Raw genomic sequence first — 22,804 nt, 5'->3', positions numbered from 1 at the left:
TTTTGCCAGTGGGAAGAGCAAGCACCCCTTGTTTACAAATACAGGGAGCCTCAGCTGGACCGCTGGGTGGCCGTTGCTTTATTTAAGCTGTTCATCCCCCAGAGTGGGCACAGCCTTTGGGATCACCACTGTAGCTATGCCTTGGTTTCTTCATTTGTAAAACAAAGGGATTGAACTTGACCAACTGAGAGAAGATGGGGTAGAGGTCAGGACTCTGGGTTCTGGAATTAACCCAAGACTTACCCAGGTCCTGCCACTCCTAGTTCCAGGATTTTGGGTGAGTCACTTCAGCCCTCTGAGCCTCAACCTTTCTCACCTGTAAATGGGGAGAATAATGGTCACCTCCTGTGGTGGTTATGCCCCTTCAGTGGGATGGTGAACACACATATAGCCCTTAGCAAGGCAACTGGCACATAGTAAATGCCCAGTAAATACTCTTATCAGCTGTCTTTCTTTCCAGTGCTAGCATTCTGTATTTCTGATGAAAAAAGTCTTTTTGCTGGTCTTGCAGGGGAGTGGAGCAGTTTTAACAGACATTGCTTCTGTGTTTTAGGCCACTGCTGGCAAGACGGTTATCCTTATGTATTCATTCCCTAGGGCTGCCATAACGAATCACCATAAACAGGGTGGTTTATTTTTGTTTTCTAAAAAATATTTATTTTTATTTGGCTGTGCTGGGTTGCAGCAGGCAGGATCTTAGACATTCCATGTGGCATTCGGGATCTTTAGTTTTGGCCTGTGGACTCTCGTTCCCTGACTAGGGATCAAATCCAGTCCCCCTGTCTGGGGAGCGTGGAGTCTTAGCCACTGGACCACCAGGCAGTCCATCAACTGGGTGGTTTAAAACAATAGAAATACTTTCTTTATAGTTCAGGAGGCTCGAAGTCTGAAATCAACAGGACTCTGCTCCCTCTGAAGGCTCTGGGGAAGAGTTCTTGGTCCCTGAGCTTCTGGTGGTGGCCGGCACTCGCTGTTATCCTCTGGGCTTGTAGCTGTGTCCCTCCAGTTCTTGGCTGCGTTTTCACATGACCGTGTCGCTCTGTGTATCTCTGTTCTCTTCTTACAAGGACACCAGTCATTGGATTTAGGGCCCACCTTAATCTATTCAATAGGACAACCATTTCTTTTTTTAAAAAAATAACTTTATTGTATTCATTGCAGTGGCTTCTCTTGTGTAGCATGGCTCTAGGGCACAGGCTCAGTAGTTGCAGGGCATGGGCTCAACAGTTGTGGTGAATGGACATAATTGCTCCATGGCAAGTGAGATCTTCCTGGACCAGGGATTGAACCCGTGTCCCCTGCATTGGAAAGTGGATTTTTAACCACTGAACCACCAGGGAACTCCTTAGGTGTGAATTTTGAGGGCAACTATTCAACCCAGTATGCTCTCCAAGGCTCACTTTCCTCCTTTGTTATGAGGATGATAATAGCAATTTCATAGGGTTGTTGGAGTGATTGAATGAGATAGTCTTTATAAATGTCATGGTAGGATGCAGTATAATACACCAGACTCGTGTTAAGTACTGAGTCTGTGTAGCTGTTGTGTTGGAGATGGTGGCAGAGATGCTGACAGTGATGGGGACAGTTGCATCCATGGACCCACCCTCCCTGGTTAACCACTGGACGCAGGGACGGACAGTGCAGGCAGCAATCTTGTCAGGAACTCTGAAGCCGTGGACAGGAGCCCGTTTCCCTTTGGCCTCTTACCTTGAACCCTCATCTGAGATTTAGCTCCTGGGAGGGCAGCTTCAAGAAGTAGAAAGAACTTGGGCTCCTAGAAGTCGGGGGAACTGCTATTCTGTGTGACCTTGCACAATTGTCTTTCCCTCTCCAGGCCTCAGTTTTCCCATCTGCAAAGTGGGTGGGCAAGTTTGAACTCAGTGTTCCAGATCAGAGCCTCTTCTAGGGAGGAAGTTCCAGAACAGGGCTCTGTGTTTCATCTCGATGGTGGTAGGTTACCAAAGGGCCAGAAAAGGAGTCAGGAGCCTGGGACCCCAGGGATCATTCTGGGCCCATCTTCCTCATCTGGACAAGAAGAGAAGCCATATGATACGAATGTGCCAGGAGTGTGCTAGGGAGATCATAGGCATGAACTCATCCCACACTCACCACACCCTCGAGAGGAAGGATGGTTATACCCAGTTCACAGAGGAGCAAACTGAGGCTCAGAGAAGTTAGAACTCACCCCGGGTCTTACGGTTAGAAGCATCTGTTGTTGTTCAGTCGCTCAGTCGTGTCCGACTCTGCAACCCCATGGATTACAGCACGCCAGGCTTCCCTGTCCTTCGTCATCTCCCGGAGTTTGCTCAAACTCATGTCCATTGAGTTGGTGATGCCATCCAATCATCTCATTCTCTGTCATCCCCGTCTCCTCCTGCCTTCAATCTTCCGCAGAATCAGGGTCTTTTCTAAATCTGACTTTCTGATGTGAAGTCAGCTCTTCGCATCAGATGGACAAAGTATTGGAGCTTCACCTTCAGCATCAGTCCTTCCAGTGAATCTTCAGGGTTGATTTCCTTTAGGATTGACTGGTTAGAAGCAGAGCTGGGGCTTAAATCTAGGTGTGTCTGGTGCCAAAGTCCATGCTTCTCCTTGGCTGCACTTTTACTGTATCATTTCCCAGAGCTGCTGTAATGCATTGCTGCAAACCCAATGGCTTAAGACAACAGAAATGTAGTCTTTTATATTCTTGGAGGCCAGAAGTCCAGAAAGTGTCTCCAGGACTGCATTCCCTCTGAAGGCTTTTGGGGAAAAATCTTCCTTTCCTCTTCGGCTTCTGGTGACTCCAACAGTCCGTGGCTTGTGGCCACATCAGTGTAATCTCTGCTCCCATCTTCACATGGCCTTCATTCTTCCTGTGTGTTGTGTGTCTCTTACAAGGACACTTGTCATTAGAGCTAGGGGCCCACCCCAATAATCCAGGATGGTCTCAAGATCCTTAACTTAGGGACTTCCATGGTGGTCCAGTGGTTAAGATGCACTCCCAATGCAGGGGGTTCTATCCCTAGTCAGGGAACTAAGATCCTACTTGCACAACCAAAAAGAAAAAAAAAAAACGTATAAAAAAAAAAAATGTAATTACATGTGTAAAGACCCCTTTTCTAAATCAGGCCACTTTCACCAGTTCTGGGTGTTGGGATGTGGACTTGTCTTTTTAGGGGCTGCCGTTTAACCCACTACGGTTGTTACTGAAACTTTGGTAGTGACACTACCTGCTGGAGGTGCAAGGAGCTCAGGGAGAAGTAGAAGAGGAACAAGGTTGTGAGCTGGAACAAAGTTGCCCGTCTGGGGTGCGTGATGTGATGGGAGCATGGCTTAAGCTGATGTCCCACCAGCAGTGATGTCAGTGAAGTAAGAAATACACAAAAACGCATCTGGGGGAAAAATAAAAAGTAAAAAAATAAATAAAAGGAGAGACCCCACCACGTCTACGTATGGTGGATGCAGCCAGCCAAGGGGCAGAAACCTGAAAACGTAACCACAGAGGCCACCCTTCCTGGTGTGGCCCGTGTCCACGTTAATGGCTTTGGGGTTATAGATCCCACTGAAAGTAGATTCAGCCTCCCTTACCTGCCTGGAGAGATGGGAGAAGGCCTGAGCGTCTGTGATGTGGCTTACCTGCATCGTCTTGGCCCTCCCTTAACCCAGAGGGTGGTACCGTCTTTACTCGCATCATTCCATTTTTAAAAAGATTTTCTTTGTTTCTTTTTGGCTGCGCTGGGTCTTCGTTGATGATGGGCCTTTCTGCAGTTGCAGTGAGCAGGGGCTGCTCTTCCTTGAGGTGCACGGGCTTCTCATTGTGGTGGCTTCTCTTGTTGCAGAGCGTGGGCCCTAGGCACGGGCTTAGCAGTTGTGGCACAAAGGCTTAGTTGCCTGGAGGCACGTGAAACCCTCCTGGACCAGGTATCGAACCCATGTCTCCTGCATTGGCAGGTGGATTCTTAACCACTGGATCACCAAGTTAGATAATCATATTCTTGAATGCCTGAGGCCCAACTGATGGGGGCTCCAAGGAATGGCTACTCGGTGTGAGAAGGCAGCTTACCAACCAGCCATACTGAGCACTTACTCTTCTTCATATTAACTCAGGTCTCACCAAGCTGGGTGAAGGGAGTACCATTAACATCTTTATTTTCCAACACGTGGACAAGAGAAGGGTTAGGTTTAGAACCTGTGATTTGTGAGTGTAACCAGGAAAAATGGTGCCAGGTGACAAGGAGGGAATTTTCAGCTCAGATAAAACCAAGAACTTGTTTTCCTGTGAGTTGTCCCCAATGGGAAGGACTGTGCTGCAGGTGGCGAGTTCCCCATCTCTGGATGTACATAAGCAGAAACTGCGTAGTCATTTGTCTGGAGTGCCACAGAGGGAATGCCCTCACTGGGAAGTTTCCTTCTAGCTCTGAGATCCTAGGAATTTCCCAAGGAGACCATCAGATATCTTTGTGCACAAAGACATTTATCACAATACTGTTTATAATACCAAAAGAGCAGAAGCAACCTATGTGTCTTTTAATCGGAGATTTATTAAGTAACTATCTTTGGGAGCATTAGTGTCTGTAAGTGAGACTAGCTCCAGCTTGTAGTCTGTTCTTGTATAGTCCTTGAGCTAAAAATGTTTTTTTTACACTTTTCAGTTCAGTTCAGTCGCTCAGTCGTGTCCGACTCTTTGCGACCCAACAGGAATTCCCTGGTAGTCTAGTTGTTAGGACTCCACACTTTTACTCTTAAGGGCTGGAGTTCAATCCTTGTTCAGGAAACTAAGACCTCCACAAGCCCTGAGACCAAAAAAAAAAAAAACAAAAAAAAAACACCGAAACACACAAACAAACACGTTAAACAAAAAGCAGAAGAATATGCATCAGAGACCTTAAGGGGCCTGCTAAGTCACTTCAGTCGTGTCCAACTCTGTGTAGCCCGATAGATGGCAGCCCACCAGGCTCCCCCGTCCCTGGGATTCTCCAGGCAAGAACACTGGAGTGGGTTGCCATTTCCTTCTCCAATGCATGAAAGTGAAAAGTGAAAGGGAAGTCCCTCAGTCGTGTCCCACTCTTTGCGACCCCATGGACTGCAGCCCACCAGGCTCCTCCGTCCATGGGATTTTCTGGGCAAGAGTACTGGAGTGGGTGGCCATTGCCTTCTCCATTAAGGGGCCTATCGAGCCTAAAATAATTACTTTTTGGCTCTTTACAGAGAAAGTCTGTTGACCTCTGGATTAGAATAACAATCAGTCCCCCCAAATTATATTAATTTGTGTCTGTGGATATGGAAAGATGATTACAGCATATTTTTGAGAAGAAAGAAACAGGTTATATAATAGTATTAGAGCCAGATCCCATTTATTTAAAACAGGGCCTGTATATTTGCCTGTTATCTGTCAATGATAGTCTGTCCTACTGATGGTTTTTAAATTTTCTTTATGAAATGATTCTGTATTATTTGGACCTTCTATAGTGAGCAGCTGTTATTTCTGAGATCTGACAAAGCACTGGGGAAGAAAATTAACTCTGAATACTCCCAACAGTCCATGCTGTTTGGGACCCAGTGAGTTTTGATCTAGGCTGAAGCATTTTGTTTGATTTGGTTCCTAAGGTGCCGTAAGGTCGATCAGCCTGATTGGTGCCCTTACTTTGTTGCTGTTATTGTTTTTAGGTCTCTTGCCCCGTGAGCTCTTATGTATGCGAGGTAAAAGAAAATAGCCCTCAGCTCAGATAAAAACAAATTTGCTCCTTTCGGTAAATGATCTGACAAGATTTCCTTTTGCCAAGGCATAGCTGAGTCACTGCAGATTCAGGGCAGGTAGGGTCAGGCCCGGATGTCCTTCAGGGACCCTGGGTTGGCCTGGGTGGAGGAGAAAAGGGATGAAGGGAGCACCGTGGTCTATCTCAGAGCTCTTGGGTCTGTGGTTGGTTACCTCCAAGGATCAGGGTGCTGACCCTCCGTCCTCCGGGAATCCCCCAGTAAATGCTATGTTTATGACACGGTTCCTGCCTGAAGGCTGCCCTGTCTAGTGTGGCGGACAGATGCAGTGACATTCATTCATTCAACAGATGTGCTTTGAGCACCTGCTTGGAGCTGGGAAGTCCCAGGCTTAGTGGTGACCGAGACAATGCCATGCCTTTGGGACTTAATGTTTTCCTTGTCAAAGAGAGTATGTGAAGGGTGCGCACTCTGGGTTTGCAGGGGAGAAGCTGAAATGGAAGTCCAGAGGAAGGCACCAGGGACTTGGAGATGCCCACAGGGGTGGAATCTCTGCTCCGCCTCTTTCTGCCTCTGCATCCTTGGGCAAGTTCCTTTATTGCTCCCCATAAATCAGGAATGATAAATCCTATCCACCCCATAGGGTACTGGGAAAATTAAATGATGTAAAATGCTTTCCCAGTGCCTGGCACAGAGTCAGTGTCCAACAAATGCTTATTATCTATTAAAGAATAAAACGAAGCACAGGTGTAAGAAGTACCTAAAATCATGCCTGAGAAAAACCTGGGATGCAGCTGTAATGCCACAAATTCTGGCTGCCACCCTTGTGACCAGAAGTGGACATATTGTTCTGAACTGACCTCTCTTCCTTGCCCCACCGGGCCCCGTCATGACATCTGTGCCATTGTTCCGAGGTGTATAAGTCTCTCTCCCCTACCCTACCTGGACTGTGAACAGGTGGTCTCCAAACTCCAGATCAGAGCAAAGTTGAGGAATGTGTGAGGGCAGGTGAAGGCTCTGGAACCAGCCCACCTCTGGACCAGTTCCCTCCCTTTGGTCCTTGCCTCCAGACTTGGCCCCTCTGCCATGGCTGATGTGTGATAAGCTAGGTCTTAACACTCAGGGTTGCAAAGAGGTTGAAATGAAATCATGCATTCAGTGCATTTGGCATACTGCCTGGTACATACGGGCTTCCTTGATAGCTCAGTTGATTCCTGGGTTGGGAAGATCCCCTGGAGAAGGGATAGGCTATCCACTCCAGGATTCTTGGGCTTCCCTGGTGGCTCAGCTGGTAAAGAATCCACCTGCAATGCGGGAGACCTGAGTTTGATCCCTGGGTTGGGAAGATCCCCTGAAGAAGGGAAAGGCTACCCACTCCAGTATTCTGGCCTGCAGAATTCTGTGGACTGTATAGTCCATGGGGTCACAAAGAGTCGGGTATGACTGAGTGACTTTCACTTTCACTGGTACAGGAGAGAAAAGACACTTAGAGAATATTGCTTAAAAAAAAAAAAATGAGCCACCCAAAGCTGTCAGACCTGTCCCCTTGGGGCCTTGTACATAGGAGGGAATGTTTTAGTCTTCTTCTGGGCACTGGGCATTAAGATGTCAATCAGTCTAACCAACCGCTCTGGGTTTCCCTGGGGAAGGAAATTCTTACCAGGAGCTTACTTGTCATCAAGAAGCCCAGCTCTCCAGAGACCCAGGACCGTGTGTGGATTTCCTGTGGCCCTGGCTGTGCGTTAGACACTGAGCAAGGCCAGTCTGTATCAAGTTAAAGGGAAATGGATAGAGGTGGTGCCTTTTCTTCCCTGCCTGGGGCCGGCGGGGAACGGGGCTTGTCTGACAGATGGTGGAATGGGTTTAGGGTTCTGAAATCAACATGGTCAGGCACTCGGTGCTTCCTATAAGGGAAGCCTCCCTGAGGTCTGAAAAGGATTGTTGTTGTTGTTTAGTCAGTCGTATCTGACTCTTGTGACCCCATGCACTGTAGCCCACCAGGCTACTCTGTCCATGAGGTTTCCCAGGCAAGAACACTGGAGTGGGTTGCCATTTCCTTCTCCAGGGATCTTCCCCACCCAGGGATCGAACTCACGTCTCCTGCATTGGCAGGCAGATTCTTTACCACTGAACCACCAAGGAAGCCCCTGAGAAGGATGGTTGGGAGGAAATTCCCTAGCAGCTGTGTAATTCAAGATGCGCTAAAGGGGATTTTGACCTAGAAAAAAAGAAAAGCAATGAGTTTCCCAAGGCATCTCAGAGTCAATAGAGTTCATCCCCAGGGTTGGGCCCAATTCAGAGAGGATTGAATTCTATGAGAAAAATAAGCATAAAAATATCAGGGAAAATAAACCCTTAAAGGCTGCTAATTCTTACCTCTGTGCTGGCTAGTAAGCTAGAGGCTTTCGCTTGTGTTGGCTCCAAAAGCGTGATTACTCTGAAATTACCAATGAGGAAACGGCTTCAGAGAGGTGAAGTAATTTATTCAAGATCACACAGCTAAGTGTGTTGAGGAGCTAGGATCTGAATGGCACTAAAGAACTTCCTCATCAGACTCTCTAGCTCAGAAAACAGGCACAGTGAGAGCACTTGATTAGCCACAACTTATTTATTGCAGTAAAATACACATAAAATTTAACCATTCTTAAGTGCACGGTTCACTGACGTCACGTATATTCACATTGTCATGCAGCCATCACCAGCATCCATCTCTAGAACTCTTTTTCATCTTCCCAAACTGACACTTTGTACCCATTAAATAATAACCCCTCAATTCTCTCTTGCTTCCGTCCCTGGAAAGCACCATTCTACTTCTGCCTCTGTGAATCTGACTACTCTCAGTACCTCCTATGAGTGGACTCACAGAGGTCTTTGTCTTCTTGTGACTAGCTTATTTCACTTGGTGCACGTCCTCAGGGTTCCTCTGTGTTGGAGCATGTGTCAGAATTTCCTCTCTTCTTAAGGCTTGATGATGTTCCATTGTATGTATAGACCACGTTTTGTTTATCCATTCATTCATCTGTGGGTACCTCCGGCTGTCATGGTTGATGCTACTATGAGCATGCGTGTACCGATTACTCTTCATGACCCTGCTTTTTTTTTTTTTTGTCTTTTTTTAGAATTTATTTTTAATTGGAAGATAATTGCTTTACAATGTCATGTTGGTTTCTGCCATACAGGTATACATATGTACCTTCCGTCTTGAACCCCTCTCCCACCTCCCACCCCATCCCACTCCTCTGTAGGTTGTCACAGAGCCCCAGGCCGAGCTCCCTGGGTCATACAGCAAATTCCCACAGGCTGTCTATTTACACTTGGTAATGTATATGTTTCAGTGCTGCTCTCTCAGTTCATCCCACCCTTTCCTTCCCCCGCTGTGTCCACAACTCTGTCCTCTCTGTCTGCATGTCTATTTCTGTCCTACAAATAGCTTCATCGGTACCATTTTCCTAGATTCCATGTATATGTGTTCATATATGATATTTTTCTCTTCCTGACTTACTTCAATCTGTAAAACAGGCTCCAGCTTCATCCACCTCACTAGAACTGACTCAAATGCATTCCTTTTTATGGCTGAGAAATATTCCATAATATATATGTACACAACTTCTTTATCCATTCCTCTATAATGGACATCTAGATTGCTTCCATGTCCTGGCTATTGTAAATAGTGCTGCAGTGAACACTGGGGTACACGTGTCTTTTAGAATGGTTTTCTCAGGGTATATGGCCAGTAGTGGTATTGCTCATTACATGGTAGTTTTATTCCTGTTTTTAAAGAAATCTCCATATTGTTCCCCATAGAGGCTATATCAACTTACGTTCCCACCAACAATGCAAGAGGGCTCCTTCCCTTTTCTCCACATCCTCTCCAGCATTTATTGTTTGTAGATTTTTTGATGATGGCCATTCTGACCCATGTGAGGTGATACCTCACTGTAGTTTTGATTTGCATTTCTCTAATAATAAGCGATGTTTAGCATTTTTTTTTTTTTAGTCATCTGTATGTCTTCTTTGGAGAAATGTCTGTTCAGGTCTTCTGCCCATTTTTTGATTGGGTTGTTTTTTTCTAACATTGAGCTGCCTGAGCTGCTTGTATATTTTGGAGACTAATCCTTTGTCAGTTGCTTCATTTGCAATTATTTTCTCCCATTCTGAGTATTGTCTTTTCATTTTGTTTATGGTTTCCTTTGCTGTGCAAAAACTTTTAAATTTAATTAGCTCCTATTTGTTTATTTTTGTTTTTATTCTCATAACAACGCTGCTTCTAATTCTTTTGGGTATATACCCAAAAGTGGAATGGTTGGATCATATGGCAATTCTGTTTTCAATTTTTTGAGGAATCACCATGCTATTTTTCACAGTGGCTGTACCATTTTACATCCCCACCAATAGGGCACAAGGACTCCAATTTCTTCACATCTTCATCAGCACTTGTTACTCTCTGGTTTTGTTTTGATTTTTGATAGTAGCCATTCTAATAGGTATGAAGTGGTATCTCATTGTGGTTTTGATTTGCATTTCTCTAATGATTAATGATGTTGATCATCTCTTCATGAGCTTATTGGTCCTTTGTATATCTTCAGAGAAATGTCTGTTTGAGTCCTTTAGCCATATTTTAAAGCTGGTTGTTTGCTTTTTTATTGTTGAGTTGTAGGAATTCTTTAAATATTCTGGATATTAACCCCTTGTCAGATATGTGATTTGCAAATATTTTCTCCCATTCTGTGGGTGGCCTTTTCACTCTGTTGATCATGTCCTTTGATGCATAAAAGCTTTGAATTTTGATGTAGTCCAGTTTATCTATTTTTTAATTTGTTGCTTTTGGTATCGTGTCCCAGATTTTGTTGCCAAATCTAGTGTCATGAAACTTTCCCCCTGTTTTCTTCTAAGAGTTTTATAGTTTTAGTTCTTACATCTAGGTCTTTCATCCATTTTGAGTCAATTTTTAAATCAGGTATGATATAAGGGTCCAATGTCATATCTACAACTTTTTGAAATAGAAAAAAAAAAAGAATGAGAAACCAACAGTAGGATTTTGAGATGTGGGGAGATAAAATTTATCTTCCTAGAAGTCCATTTTCTCAACCACTTTTGCTCTGCCCTCCAACCAGCCTCCACACGGTCATCAGGATGACCTTTTGAAAACCACACATAAGTTAAACCCCATCACTCCCCTGCTTAAGAAGTGCAGCAATTTGTTCAGTGTCTGCCCCCTCCCTAAGATCATAAGTTTCAAGAAGTCAGACTGCCATCTTCACTCCTGTAGCCCTTCCTCAGTGCCAGCACGTACCAGCTGCTCCACTGATACCTGTTGGATGAGTGAACAAACTTCAGCTTATAATAATAAGCTCACATTCTTTGACTTTTTCAAGGAATGTGGGGGAGGAAGGAAGTGGAGGAGGAAGGTAGCAAGCACTGAGGGGCAGAACAGCAAAGTCATTACCAGCTGTTGGCACTAGACTTCCTGATTTAAGTACCAGCCCTGCCGTTTCATGGCCACGTGACCTTGGCAAATCGCTTCACCTCTTAGGTCTCAGGTTAAGGGATGGCAACACCTATTTGGGTGATGAAAAACAATTTGAACAGGAGGAACAGGCCGAGCAAGGGTGAGATGTGGGGCTGAAAACAGGGGTAGGAAATCAATTACCTATAGACAGAACAGTGAGACCCTTAGTTCCCCATCCCTTGTACCCTGCACAGCCAGGTGGCCGCCCCTCCACTCTGCAGGAGGGTGTTTTCCTTGGAGAAGGTAACCTAGGGGGACTGAATTTGCAGCTGCAGACACAGGAAGGGTCACAGCGAGATACCAAAGGAAACAAAAATGGCTTTCCAGACCCCTTCTGCTACCAGAATCCTGACAGCCAGAAGTGCGCTCTCCAGGGAGGAAATGGCAGGATTCTTTTCTGAAGCCCCCAAAGAAGGGAGCTACAGTCACTGATATTTAAGTGTTCCTAGAAGAAAAGCCAGATCTCCATTCAGTCCACCTAGAATGAAGCACACCAGTTGACAGCCACTCCCCAGCCCCCAATGTTGTCAATTAATTAATTAGTGCTTCACTCAAATGCCAACCTTTAGAGACTTCCCTGGTGGTCCGGTGGCTAAGACTTCACACTCCCAATGCAGGGGGCCCAGATTCAAACCCTGGTCAGAGAACTAAACTCCACATGCTGCATCTAAAGAGCTGGCATACTGCAATGAAGATTGAGGATCCCGCATTCTACAACTAAGACGTGACACAGCCACATAAATAAACACTAAAAAGAAAAGGGCAACCTTTGATCACATATCACCAGATATCCAAGTCTCCGGGATAAAAGAGGGAGGCCAAAGCAGACAAATAAACAAAACTGTGTGAAGCAGATAGACCATGCAGAGAGCAGAAAAAAATACAAGACAAAAATTGTCAGTATCCTCAGAGACAAAAGAGAAGATATTACGTTGTTGAAATAAGATGCTATAAATGCTATATAAAAAGGAATAATAAGAGAAGAAGAGGCACTGGGAGATAAAAATGAGAGACAAAATAACGTTTTAAAAAAGTCAATAGAAAGGTTGAGAGGTAATGAAAAGGAAAATTCCCAGAAGATGTACTGCAAAGACAGCAAATAAAAAAGAAGAAAAGGAGACAATCAATCTAGGAGGCCCAATATCTGACTACCGGATTGTCCAGGGATTCCAGAGAAAGCAGAGGGGAGGAAAGGACTGAAGAACTGATGAGGGGACGTTTTATACTGAAGGGCATGAACCTTTGGACTGAGAGGGCCCAATAAAAATGAAAAAGAGCTGTCTTACAGCATATCATCACAAATGTCAGAAATCTAGGAGTAAAGAGAAGGTCCTAGGACTTCCCCGGTGGTCCAGATGTGCTCCCAATGCAGGGAACCCTGAGGTTCGATCCCTGGTCAGGAAACTAAGATTCCCCCATGCCACGCGGTGTGGCCTACAGCATTAAAAAGAATTAAATTTTAAAAAGAGAGAGAGAGAGAAGCTCCTAAAAGTTTCAGAGGCGGGAAGAATAGACTACAGACAAAACATCAGAAATTAAAATGGTTTCAGACACCTCAGTGGCAACACTGGAAACTAGAAGGTGAGGGAGCCATGCCATCAATTTTCTGATGGAAATGATTTCCAATCCACTGTTTTATGTAGAGTCAAAGAAATCAGACGTGAGAATAGAAGAAAGACATTTGCTGGCTTGCCAGGGTGTAAATTTTTTCCTTCCTATGTACCCTTTCTTTAGGAAGTGACTAGAGGATGTGCTCCACCAAAACAAGGGCATAAACCATGATAAACAAGACTTGTAATCCAGGAAACAGGGGCTCTAACACGGGAGGACAGGTGTTCAGCGCTCTGAAAAGCAACCAGTTCCAGATTGAGAGAGGAGGAGGGAAGCTCCGGGAAGTGGATTCACTAGAAAAGCAAAAGGAACTTGATAGATTATGTGAGTGCACGGAAAAGGCTTTTTGTGGGTCTGCTGGAGTGTTTGAAGAGATTTATCAATGTGTACACAGAAGTAAGCAAATTTAAAAAAGAAGCAGTTGTTTTTTTATTGAGATACAGTTGTTTTACAACGTTGTATTGGTTTCTGCTGTACAACAAAGTGAACCAGCTTCGAGTACACCTATATTCCCTCTTGTCCCTCCCTCCTGTCTCCCCATACCCCACCCATCTCGGTCATCACAGAGCGCCGAGCTGAGCTCCTTGCATTATACAGCAGGTTCCCACTCTCTGGTTCACACAGGGTAATGTATTCATGTCAGTCCCCATCTCCCAGTTCACCCCACCCCCCTCCCCCCGGCGTGTCCACATGTCTGTGTCTCTGTTCCTGCCTTGCAAATAGGTTCATCTGTACCATTTTTCCAGATTCCGCATATGTGCATTAATATATGATATTCGGTTTTCAAAAAGAGGCAGGTTTTAACTCCACGAAAAACAAAAATTAGTACCAAAAAACAAATACAACTATAGTATACCATTTGGCTCAGCAGTGGACAGTACCAGAAAGTCATAAGAATGTAAGCCCTGGGGACTTCCCTGGTGGTCCGGTGGCTCTGACTCTGTGCTCCCACCACAGCACGCCCAGGCTCAATCCCTGGTCAAGGCACTAGGTCCCATATGCCACAACCAAAGAACTCACATGCCACGACGAAGACTGAAGATCCTGTGTGCCACGACTAAGACCTTGGCACAGCCAAAGAAATATACATAAATAATTTTTTTTTAAAACCATGAATGTAAACCCTGGAAAAAAAATAAACTCTGGATATCAACTTGACTAAACAATTTTAAATTGTGGTAGAACTATATTGGGAGGATGGAGAGGAAGCTGGGTAGATGAAGAGAGTTCATCCTTATTGTGTGTGGAGGGCCTTAGTGGAGGTTTCCCTGGCGGCTCAGTAGTAAAGAATCCACCTGCAATGCAGGAGATTCAGGTTTGATCCCTGGGTGGGGAAGATGCCCTGGAGAAGGAAATGGCAACCCACTCCAGTGTTCTTTCGTGGGAAATCCCATGGACAGAGGGGTCTACAGTCCTTGAGGTCACAAAAGAGTGACACGATTCAGCAGCTAAACAACAAGGAGGAACTTAGTAGTATTCACTAGTACTTGGTGCTCCCTCCTTCTGGACACACAAAAGATTACTTTTCAGTCCCTTGCAATTGGATGAGGCCAATATAACTACTTCTGGACAGTCAGCTTCAAGAGAAAGTGCTGTGTTGCAGCTAGACTGAAGCTTAGATGACTGTGTCTGTCCCCTCTCCCTCTGTGGTGGCCAAGGCAGCCTTGGGTTAAGATAGCAGAGCCACAAGATTGAAGCAGGCTGGAACTGCCTCATGGAATATGGATGTCCTGGAGACACTGAATGGATTCTGCAAGGGTAAGAAATAAAGCTTCTTCATGTATTAAGCCATCAAGATTTTGGGATTGTCTGTTACTGGTGCATACCCTGACTTTGTTATTTTGTTTAGTCACTAGGTCATATCCGACTCTTAAAGCCCTATGGATTGTAGTCCCCCCAGGCTCTCCTGTCCATGGGATTTCTCAGGCAAGAATAGTGGACTGGGTCGCCATTTCCTTCTCCAGCGGATCTTCCCACCCAGGGATCGAACCCACGTCTCCTGCTCTGGCAGGCGGATTCTTTACCACTGAGGCACCAGGGAAGCCCATAACCTGACTTAACTGAATACAAACTTCAACAGCTACTGTCTAAAATAGATAACATCAAGAAATAGACATTTAAACATAGTATTTAGAATTATGGAGATAATCACTAGAAGAATAACTTAAAAACATTAGAAGTGGTTGCTCTGGGGAGCAGGGCTGAGAAGTAGAGACAAGGTGGGGCAGAAGGGCAGCTGGTTTCATTACCGTGCTGTGACACCAGGGCGTTGTAGTACACTGGCAGGAACTGTGTGTATGCAGTCGGGAGGATTCCTGCCAAACCAACACAGCGGCCGGCTCTTCAGAGGGAGGGCACGCTAGAATGAACAAATGTCTGAGGCAACCACAGATGGGATTGGACAGGATGGGGGGCGCAGTGGGGAGGGAGGCCACCCAGATGAAATGCCAGTGTGAGGAGTTTGGTTTTTATCCAGATGGCCATGGGGAGCCACGGAAGGATCATAAGGGATAGAGTCGAATCTGCCTGAGCAGACTCACCTTTACTGTGAGCATCCTGACTCAAGTGGAGGATGAATGGTGGGGCAGGAGGCTGCTGTGATGGTCCCCATGAGAGCTGAGGAGGCCTGGACTGAGACATCTGTACCACAGATGTTGATGGAGAAGCTGCTATTCATCTGGCAGGCCTGATGATACGGCAGGGTACGAGATAAGCAACATGCCCTACCTTCAGGGAGCTTATGTGAGTGAGAGAGACAAAGGGGGAGAAAAGAAGATAAAAGACAGGTGGTGGTTCGTACTTCAGTCTTCATAAAGAAGACTGAAGCAGTGTAAGGAGATAGAGGGGTTTCCCTGGTGGCTCAGCAGTAAAGGAGTCGCGGGTTTGATCCCTGGGTTGGGAAGATCCCCTCGAGGAGGGCATGGCAACCCACCCCAGTATTCTTGCCTGGGAAATCCCATGGACAGAGGAACCTGGCAGGCTACAGTCCATGGAGTCGCAAAGCGTCAGACACGACTGAGTGACTTAGCATGCACGCACACAAGGTGATGGAGGGGAGAGAGGGTACCAAGATATTGGGGCAGCAGCTCCGAGGAGGACATATTTGAATAGAATCCTGGATTAAGTGAAGGGATGGGGGACTTCCCTGGTGGTCCAGTGGTTAAGACTCTGAGGTGCCAGTGCAGGGGCCTGGGTTCCATCCCTGGTCAGGGATCCCGGGTGCTGTAAGACTTCTCATGCTGCAACCAAAAATAAAGATTCTGCATGCTGCAACTAAGACCCAACACAGCCGCAAAAAAAAAAAAAAAAAAAAGAAGAAGAAGAAGAAGAAGGAACAAGCCATGCAAAATTTGGAGGATGAGGGTTCCGGGCTGAGTGAACTGCAGTCCGGTGGCCCTGAGGTGGGATGGGCTTGATGTGGCCAAGACACAGCAGAGAGGCTGTTGGTGGGGGGTAGGGGGCGGGGGTCGGGGTAGGGGGGAGAAGGGACACCCACCAAGAGGAAGGTTCTGGGAGCTGAGGCCTGAGAGGTGGTAGGGGCCAGTCTGTGGAACGTGGAGAGGACTTTGAGGAGCTCCTAGGGGACTGAGAATCCCATGGGCAGAGGAGCCCAGCGGGCTACAGTCCATGTGGTTGCAAGAGTTGGACACGACTTAGCGGCTAAACCACCGTCCCTAGGGGGCTGAGAGCCGTCAAGTGGCAGGACTGGCACTGAGGAGGCAAGGAGGACCCGGCTTGGCGGCCAGTGGACCTCCCCCTCCCTATTCTAGGCCCCACCGATCCCCCGAGTCAGCCGTGCCTCAGCCCTGTCTGGGCCAGCTACAGCAGCTTCATCACCCACTCCCCTTATCCCAGCCCCCTCTGGGAATTGAAGGATCCTTCACAAATCAAAATAGCAGGCAGAGAACAGCCTCTAATTGTTCTGCGTAAAAGAAGTGAAATTAGACGAGTCAGCTGTGGGGTTGGGACCGCCTCCCACACAGCTGTGATCCCGCACCCGCTGAAGGCAGACTTCCCGAGACTCGCAATTCTGCTGTCTCCGAGCAAAACTTTTTGCTTCTCCAGCCCCAGGGCAAATGACAGCTATTTTGGGAGGAAGTGAGACAGATGCTGGCCCTGGAGGACAATGAAAGAGTCCTTTTTATTTTTTAGCCAAAAAAGAAAAAAAGAAAATCAGTCACTTTGTGAAGGAGCAGCCTTAGATGATGTGAGTTCGTTCAGTCATTCAAAACAGTGGGCGCGCTCATGCTGGGGGCACCAGACTTGGCCGCTGTCAGGTAGGTTCGGCCCAGAAGAACAGAGGTGCGCGGTGTGGCTCCAGCCTTGGTGGAGCGGGGAGAGAGCACTATCTGGGCGCCAGGAGGGCCAAGTTCTCCCCTTGGTCTGCCACCGTCGCTCTGTGGCCTCAGATCACTTTCTCACCTCTCCCCAGTGTGGGCTTTAGGATGCGTTGGGGCTACTTAGTCTTTCAGTCATGTCCGACTCTTTGTGACCCCACGGACTGTAGCCCACCAGGCTCCTCTGTCCATGAGGTTTCCCAGGCAAGAATATTGGAGTGTGTTGTCATTTTTTCCTCCAAGGAAACTTCCCGAAGCAGGGATCAAACCCATGTCTCCTGTGTTGACAAGTATTCTTTACCACTGAGCCACCAGGGAAGCCCTTTAGGCTACATAGTGTTTCTCAAGCATTAGAGTCCATGAGAAGCGCGCGCACGTGTGTGTGTGTGTGTGTGTGTGTGTGTGTGTGGTGTCTGGTTGAAGATGAAGATTCTCCAGGCCCGATTTCCAGAGATTAAGATTGAGAAGACCTGGGGTGCGGTCTAAGAATCTGCACTTCTCACAGACTCTTCTGGAAATTCCCTCTGGAGTCCCTGGACCACAGGGTAGTAAAAACTTTCCCTCAATCTCTCTGGGCTCTTCTTGCTGTGAAACTTGAAGAGTTGCTCATGCCTGGGTTTCTCAGATCATTCCAGGATCATGGAATGTATCCTTACCCCTGCCTTGGTGTCTGTGTGTTTCTGTGATGATCATGCTGCATGGGGATGGTCTGTTTCAGTGTATTTCGCCTCCTCCAGGCTACCTGGTGCCCAGCCTAGGCCTCCCCAGGAGAGGTCATGACTGTAAATGTTGGCCCAACAAGAGGCCAGCTGTAGGGCTGGCAGCTGGGCAGCAAGTAGACCAAGGAAGGATGCTGCCGAGCTCTGGGTGCCCGGCGTGGCTGCAGACATCTGGTTTGGACACCTGGACTCATGCCCTGGGTCAAGTGTGTGACTCTGTTACCTGCTTCCCTTGCCTGCAGCTGGGGGAGTCCAGCCACCTGGGGCTAAGTTGGCCTGGACAGGCCCACCGACTGGGAGCCCTGGTCAACCCTGGAGAACACCCAGGCAGTCTGAGGCCCCAGCCAGTTTGTCTCGGCTTCCTCAGAGTTGGGCTGATCATATTCCCCAAAGGCCAGGTCAGTGGCAGAGGCCAGAGGGTCATGTCACTCTGGTCTAGCCCCCAGCTTCATTTTTATATATGGAGAATAATAACAAATGTCATATACTGAGCACTTACCATGCTCTGAGCTCAAGGCTAAATGCTCTATCTTCTGTTATTAAATTTTATAACAGCCCTATGAGGTTGGTAAAAGTATCACTTTTTTTTTTTTTTCTTAACAATATGGACACCAGGGCTTAGAGAGGTCAAGTTACTAGCCCAGAGTCACTCAGCTAATAAATAGTGGAGACAGTATTAGAACTGAGACCTGTTTTCCTCTGGAGCCAAGTTTTATCTTTAAGCATATTGCTTAGAACCCCCGAGAAGATAAGGGTTTTTCCTTGAGTAGCTTCCTACTAAAATTACTCCCTGCTGGAGATCTCCTTTTGAATCTGTTATAGTGGAAAGGAGTGATGCTGAATCAGATAGGTCAGGGTTCTAGTCCGACCTCTGCCCCTGACCTTTCCCGTCACTTTGGGTCAGTCATTCCTCTCCGTAAGTTTCATGTGAAACTGAAATCCATGAAATGGAACAATTATATATGCACTTCCTTTTAAGGTACACTAAGATGAAGACGGCCACCAACATCTACATTTTCAACCTGGCCTTGGCAGATGCCCTGGCCACCAGCACACTGCCCTTCCAGAGTGCCAAGTACCTGATGGAGACATGGCCCTTTGGGGAACTGCTCTGCAAGGTCGTGCTCTCCATTGACTACTACAATATGTTCACCAGCATCTTCACGCTCACCATGATGAGCGTTGACCGCTACATTGCCGTCTGCCACCCCGTCAAGGCCCTGGACTTCCGCACCCCGGCCAAGGCCAAGCTGATCAACATCTGCATCTGGGTTCTGGCCTCCGGTGTCGGTGTACCCATCATGGTCATGGCTGTGACCCGCCCCCGGGGTGAGTGAGGAAGGGAGCCTTGGTACAGATCACTGACCACAGGAGGCAGCACACAGGCTTCTGTGGGTTTGTAGACCTTTTACCAGGGTGGGTGTAGGTGGATCACCAATGGAGTGTGGGTTGCTGATCAATGAAAGGGTGGATGGCTGGCCAGTGGGAGTGTGAATAATCAACCAATGGGAATGTGAGTAATGGACTGATGGGAGAATGAATGACTGGTCAGTGGTCATATGGGTGGTTGGCCAAAGAAATTTTATGAATGGGATTATGGATGGCCAGATGTGTGGATGGATAGCCAGTGGGGTAAGGGTGACCAGTGAGCAGTGGGGGCCATAAGATCTGCAATCCCATCCCAAAGTCCCTTCTACCCCATTGGCCCAGATGACCAAAGCAGGGCCTAGAGAATGGCCTCCATAGAATGACAGGCGCATTTCCTCAGAGTAAAATGCTGTACCAATTAGTGTAGTATAGTAACTACTATCAGTCAGGGTGGCTGCTGTAACAGCCATAGCTTAACACAGTAGAAGTTTATTTCTCACTCACATCACAGTCCAGTGTGAGTAAGAGGAGGAGGGCCTTCTACTCCACACAGTCAATCAGGGATCCAGCCTCCAAATGATGGTTTGGGCTACAGTGTGCTGGCATCTGGGCTTCCATGGTGGCTCAATGAATAAAGAATCCATCTGCAACGCAGGATATGAGGGTTTGATCTCGGGGTCAGGCAGATCCCTTGGAGGTGGGCATGGCAACCCACTCCAGTATTCTTGCTTGGAGAATCCCGTGGACAGAGGAGCCTGGCAGGCTACAGTCCATGGGGTCACAGAGTCAGACACGACTGAAGCGACTTAGCACACACACGTACTAGCCTCTGGCCAGCAGATGAATATGGGAGTGGTGAGAAAGCACAATTACTTGAAATGCAGGGTCCATCACTTCCTAGTGATAGCTGGTTAGTTGTTGCTTTAGTCATGTCCGACTCTTTTGTGATCCCATGGACTGTAGTCCTGCCGGGATCCTCTGTCCATGGGATTTCCTAGGCAATAATACTGGAGTAGGTTGCCATTTCCTTCTCCAGGGGATCCTGCATTGGCAGGCGAATTACCAGTGAGCCATATTGGAAGTCCAGTGATAGCTGGTTATATGACCCCAGCTTGATATAAATGGGAAAAGTAATTTAGCAGGTGTCAGAGATACTGGTCACTAACCTCTCTTGAGCCATGCTCTGTCATGGGGTGTTGAAAAGATTAAATGAGATGATAGATTGTAAAACACTTAGGACAAGGCCTGGCTTATTGTCAAGGCCCAATAAATAGCAGCTATTAGAATAACTGAGCCTGTGAGATAGACAAGGCAGGGACGCCTGCTTCCATTGGGCTGAAAGCAAACTGAGAATCAGAGAGGTCAGGTGGTTTGTTTAGCAGGCATCTGGGAGAATCTGGCCTAGAGCCCAGGGTTCCTGTCCCCATAACTGTTGCTCCTTTTTGCCGCCAGGGTGAAGGTTTGCATTGTCGTAGGAGAGGGAACAGGCCTGGTGGGGAGTTTCTTGGCTACCCTCGACCCTCACAAGGGTAGAGCTCCCCGTGCCCTTATATAGTCTCTGAGTGATTTGTCTTGACTCAGCAGCTGGACCTCATTCCTCACTGTCAGCCTTCAGTTTACAGGCCATTAACTTCAGCCCTCCTGGGGGCTGGGCCAGATGGGCCTCTTCATCCCCCGCCCCCTACTCGCTTTCTCTCTCAAACACACACACTCACACACATACACACACTCCCTAAGTGTGTGCCATTGGCACTCAGTTCTATAAGCCACTTGCTGTGTGACCTTGGACAAGTGCTGTTCCTCTCTCGGCCTGCTTCTGCCATCTGTACCATGAAAGTCCTTGGGTCCAGTTGTGGCTGGTGGTCCTGCCAGCCTGATGTCCTGTGGACCCACTCTGTCTGTGGACCCCAGCCCCTTTCTCACAGCTCTCAGGCTCCAAGTCTACTGGATGGGTCCTCAGATTCCGGGATCCCAAGAGGTCCTGGGAGTCCCCTGGGCCAGCCTCAGCCCTGTATCTGAATTCCATAACATCCCCAAGGTGCTCATGCAGCCTGAGCCCACACTCCAGGAGAAGGGAGCTTATTCCATCCCCTCTTATCTGTGGACAAGAGTGGCAGTCAGAACGATCTTGACATGAAGGTGAGATCTGCCTCCTTGGCCCTAGCTCTGACCCCTGGACTCCCATGTTTCTGCCCTGTGAGTGCACTTAGTGTTTGAACCATTCTGTGCTAAATGCTTTCCACACCATGGCCCATTTGATCCTCACAACAACCCTATGAGTTTAGGTACTGTTGTTAGTCCCACTTTATGGAAACTCTGGTAGAGGTTGAACAATTTGCCCAGGCCACATCACACAGTTAGCAGGGCCTGAGTCCTACTCTTAACACGTGCTCTCTAAGTCAATCTTAGCAGTACTGTCCCCACTGGAGCTACTTTGTAAATGTGTGCAGTGTTTTCAGTTATCATCATGATAGACATTTAGTGGGCTTGAGCTAAATTCTATCATTATATCACTGCTCCCCACGGGCACAGAGGCTGATAAAGGGACTGGGAGAGACTATAGAAAACAGACCTCCTTGGTTAGGGCCAGTTTTCTGGGGTCTTGAAGGATGAGTAGGAGTTCACCAAGTGCAGAAGTGGTGGAGGACATTGCAGGGAGGAGAATCGAAAAGGCCAGGAGGAGGCAGCGGGGCTTGGCTAAGCCTAAAAGGGTGGGTGAGCAGGGAGACAAAGTCCTTAGGCCCACCAGCCCCTCACCCAGTGTCTCTCCTTGTTCCCTGGCTCAGACGGAGCAGTGGTGTGCATGCTCCAGTTCCCCAACCCCAGCTGGTACTGGGACACGGTGACCAAAATCTGCGTGTTCCTCTTCGCCTTCGTCGTGCCCATCCTGGTCATCACCGTGTGCTACGGCCTCATGCTGCTGCGCCTGCGCAGCGTGCGCCTGCTGTCGGGCTCCAAGGAGAAGGACCGCAGTCTGCGGCGCATCACCCGCATGGTGCTGGTGGTGGTGGGCGCCTTCGTGGTGTGCTGGGCCCCCATCCACATCTTCGTCATCGTCTGGACGCTGGTGGACATCAACCGCCGCGACCCACTTGTGGTGGCCGCGCTGCACCTGTGCATCGCTCTCGGCTACGCCAACAGCAGCCTCAACCCCGTGCTCTACGCCTTCCTCGACGAGAACTTCAAGCGCTGCTTCCGCCAGCTCTGCCGCATGCCCTGCGGCCGCCGGGAGCCCAGCAGCTTCAGCCGCGCCCGCGAAGCCACGGCCCGCGAACGGGTCACCGCCTGCACCCCGTCCGACGGCCCCGGCGGTGGCGCAGCCGCTTGACCCGGGGCCGGCCGGCCCGCCGCGCGCCCCTCCGGAGGGACCCGGCGGTTAGGCGGAGTCCTAGTGGGGGCGGGGGCCACGACGCGGGGTGGGGCGGGCGGCGGCCCTGCCGTGGGGTGGATCGCTGGTCTGGGACCGGCTGGGAGTGGGCCGGTCGGCGGGGCGATGCCTCTAGGCCGAGCTCAAGGTCAAGGGCTTTGGGTTGGGGCAGGGGGAGCTCGCTAGCCCCGGGGAG

General features: G+C 48.2%; 1 protein-coding gene across 1 annotated transcript in view; it reads left to right on the top strand.

The window, feature by feature from the left end:
* Positions 1-22,569, top strand: part of OPRD1 (opioid receptor delta 1) — a 39,979-nt gene extending 17,410 nt beyond the window's left edge. The window contains exons 2-3 of the mRNA NM_001191148.1: positions 18,853-19,202; positions 22,028-22,569. Of these exons, the coding sequence (NP_001178077.1) occupies positions 18,853-19,202; positions 22,028-22,569 (892 nt within the window). The remainder of the gene's footprint in view (positions 1-18,852; positions 19,203-22,027) is intronic.
* Positions 22,570-22,804: the final 235 nt, after the last annotated feature.

The sequence above is a fragment of the Bos taurus genome, chromosome 2 (genome assembly GCF_002263795.3).
Source record: "Bos taurus isolate L1 Dominette 01449 registration number 42190680 breed Hereford chromosome 2, ARS-UCD2.0, whole genome shotgun sequence".
NCBI lineage: Eukaryota > Metazoa > Chordata > Mammalia > Artiodactyla > Bovidae > Bos > Bos taurus.
This window is presented reverse-complemented; position numbering and strand designations above follow the sequence as displayed.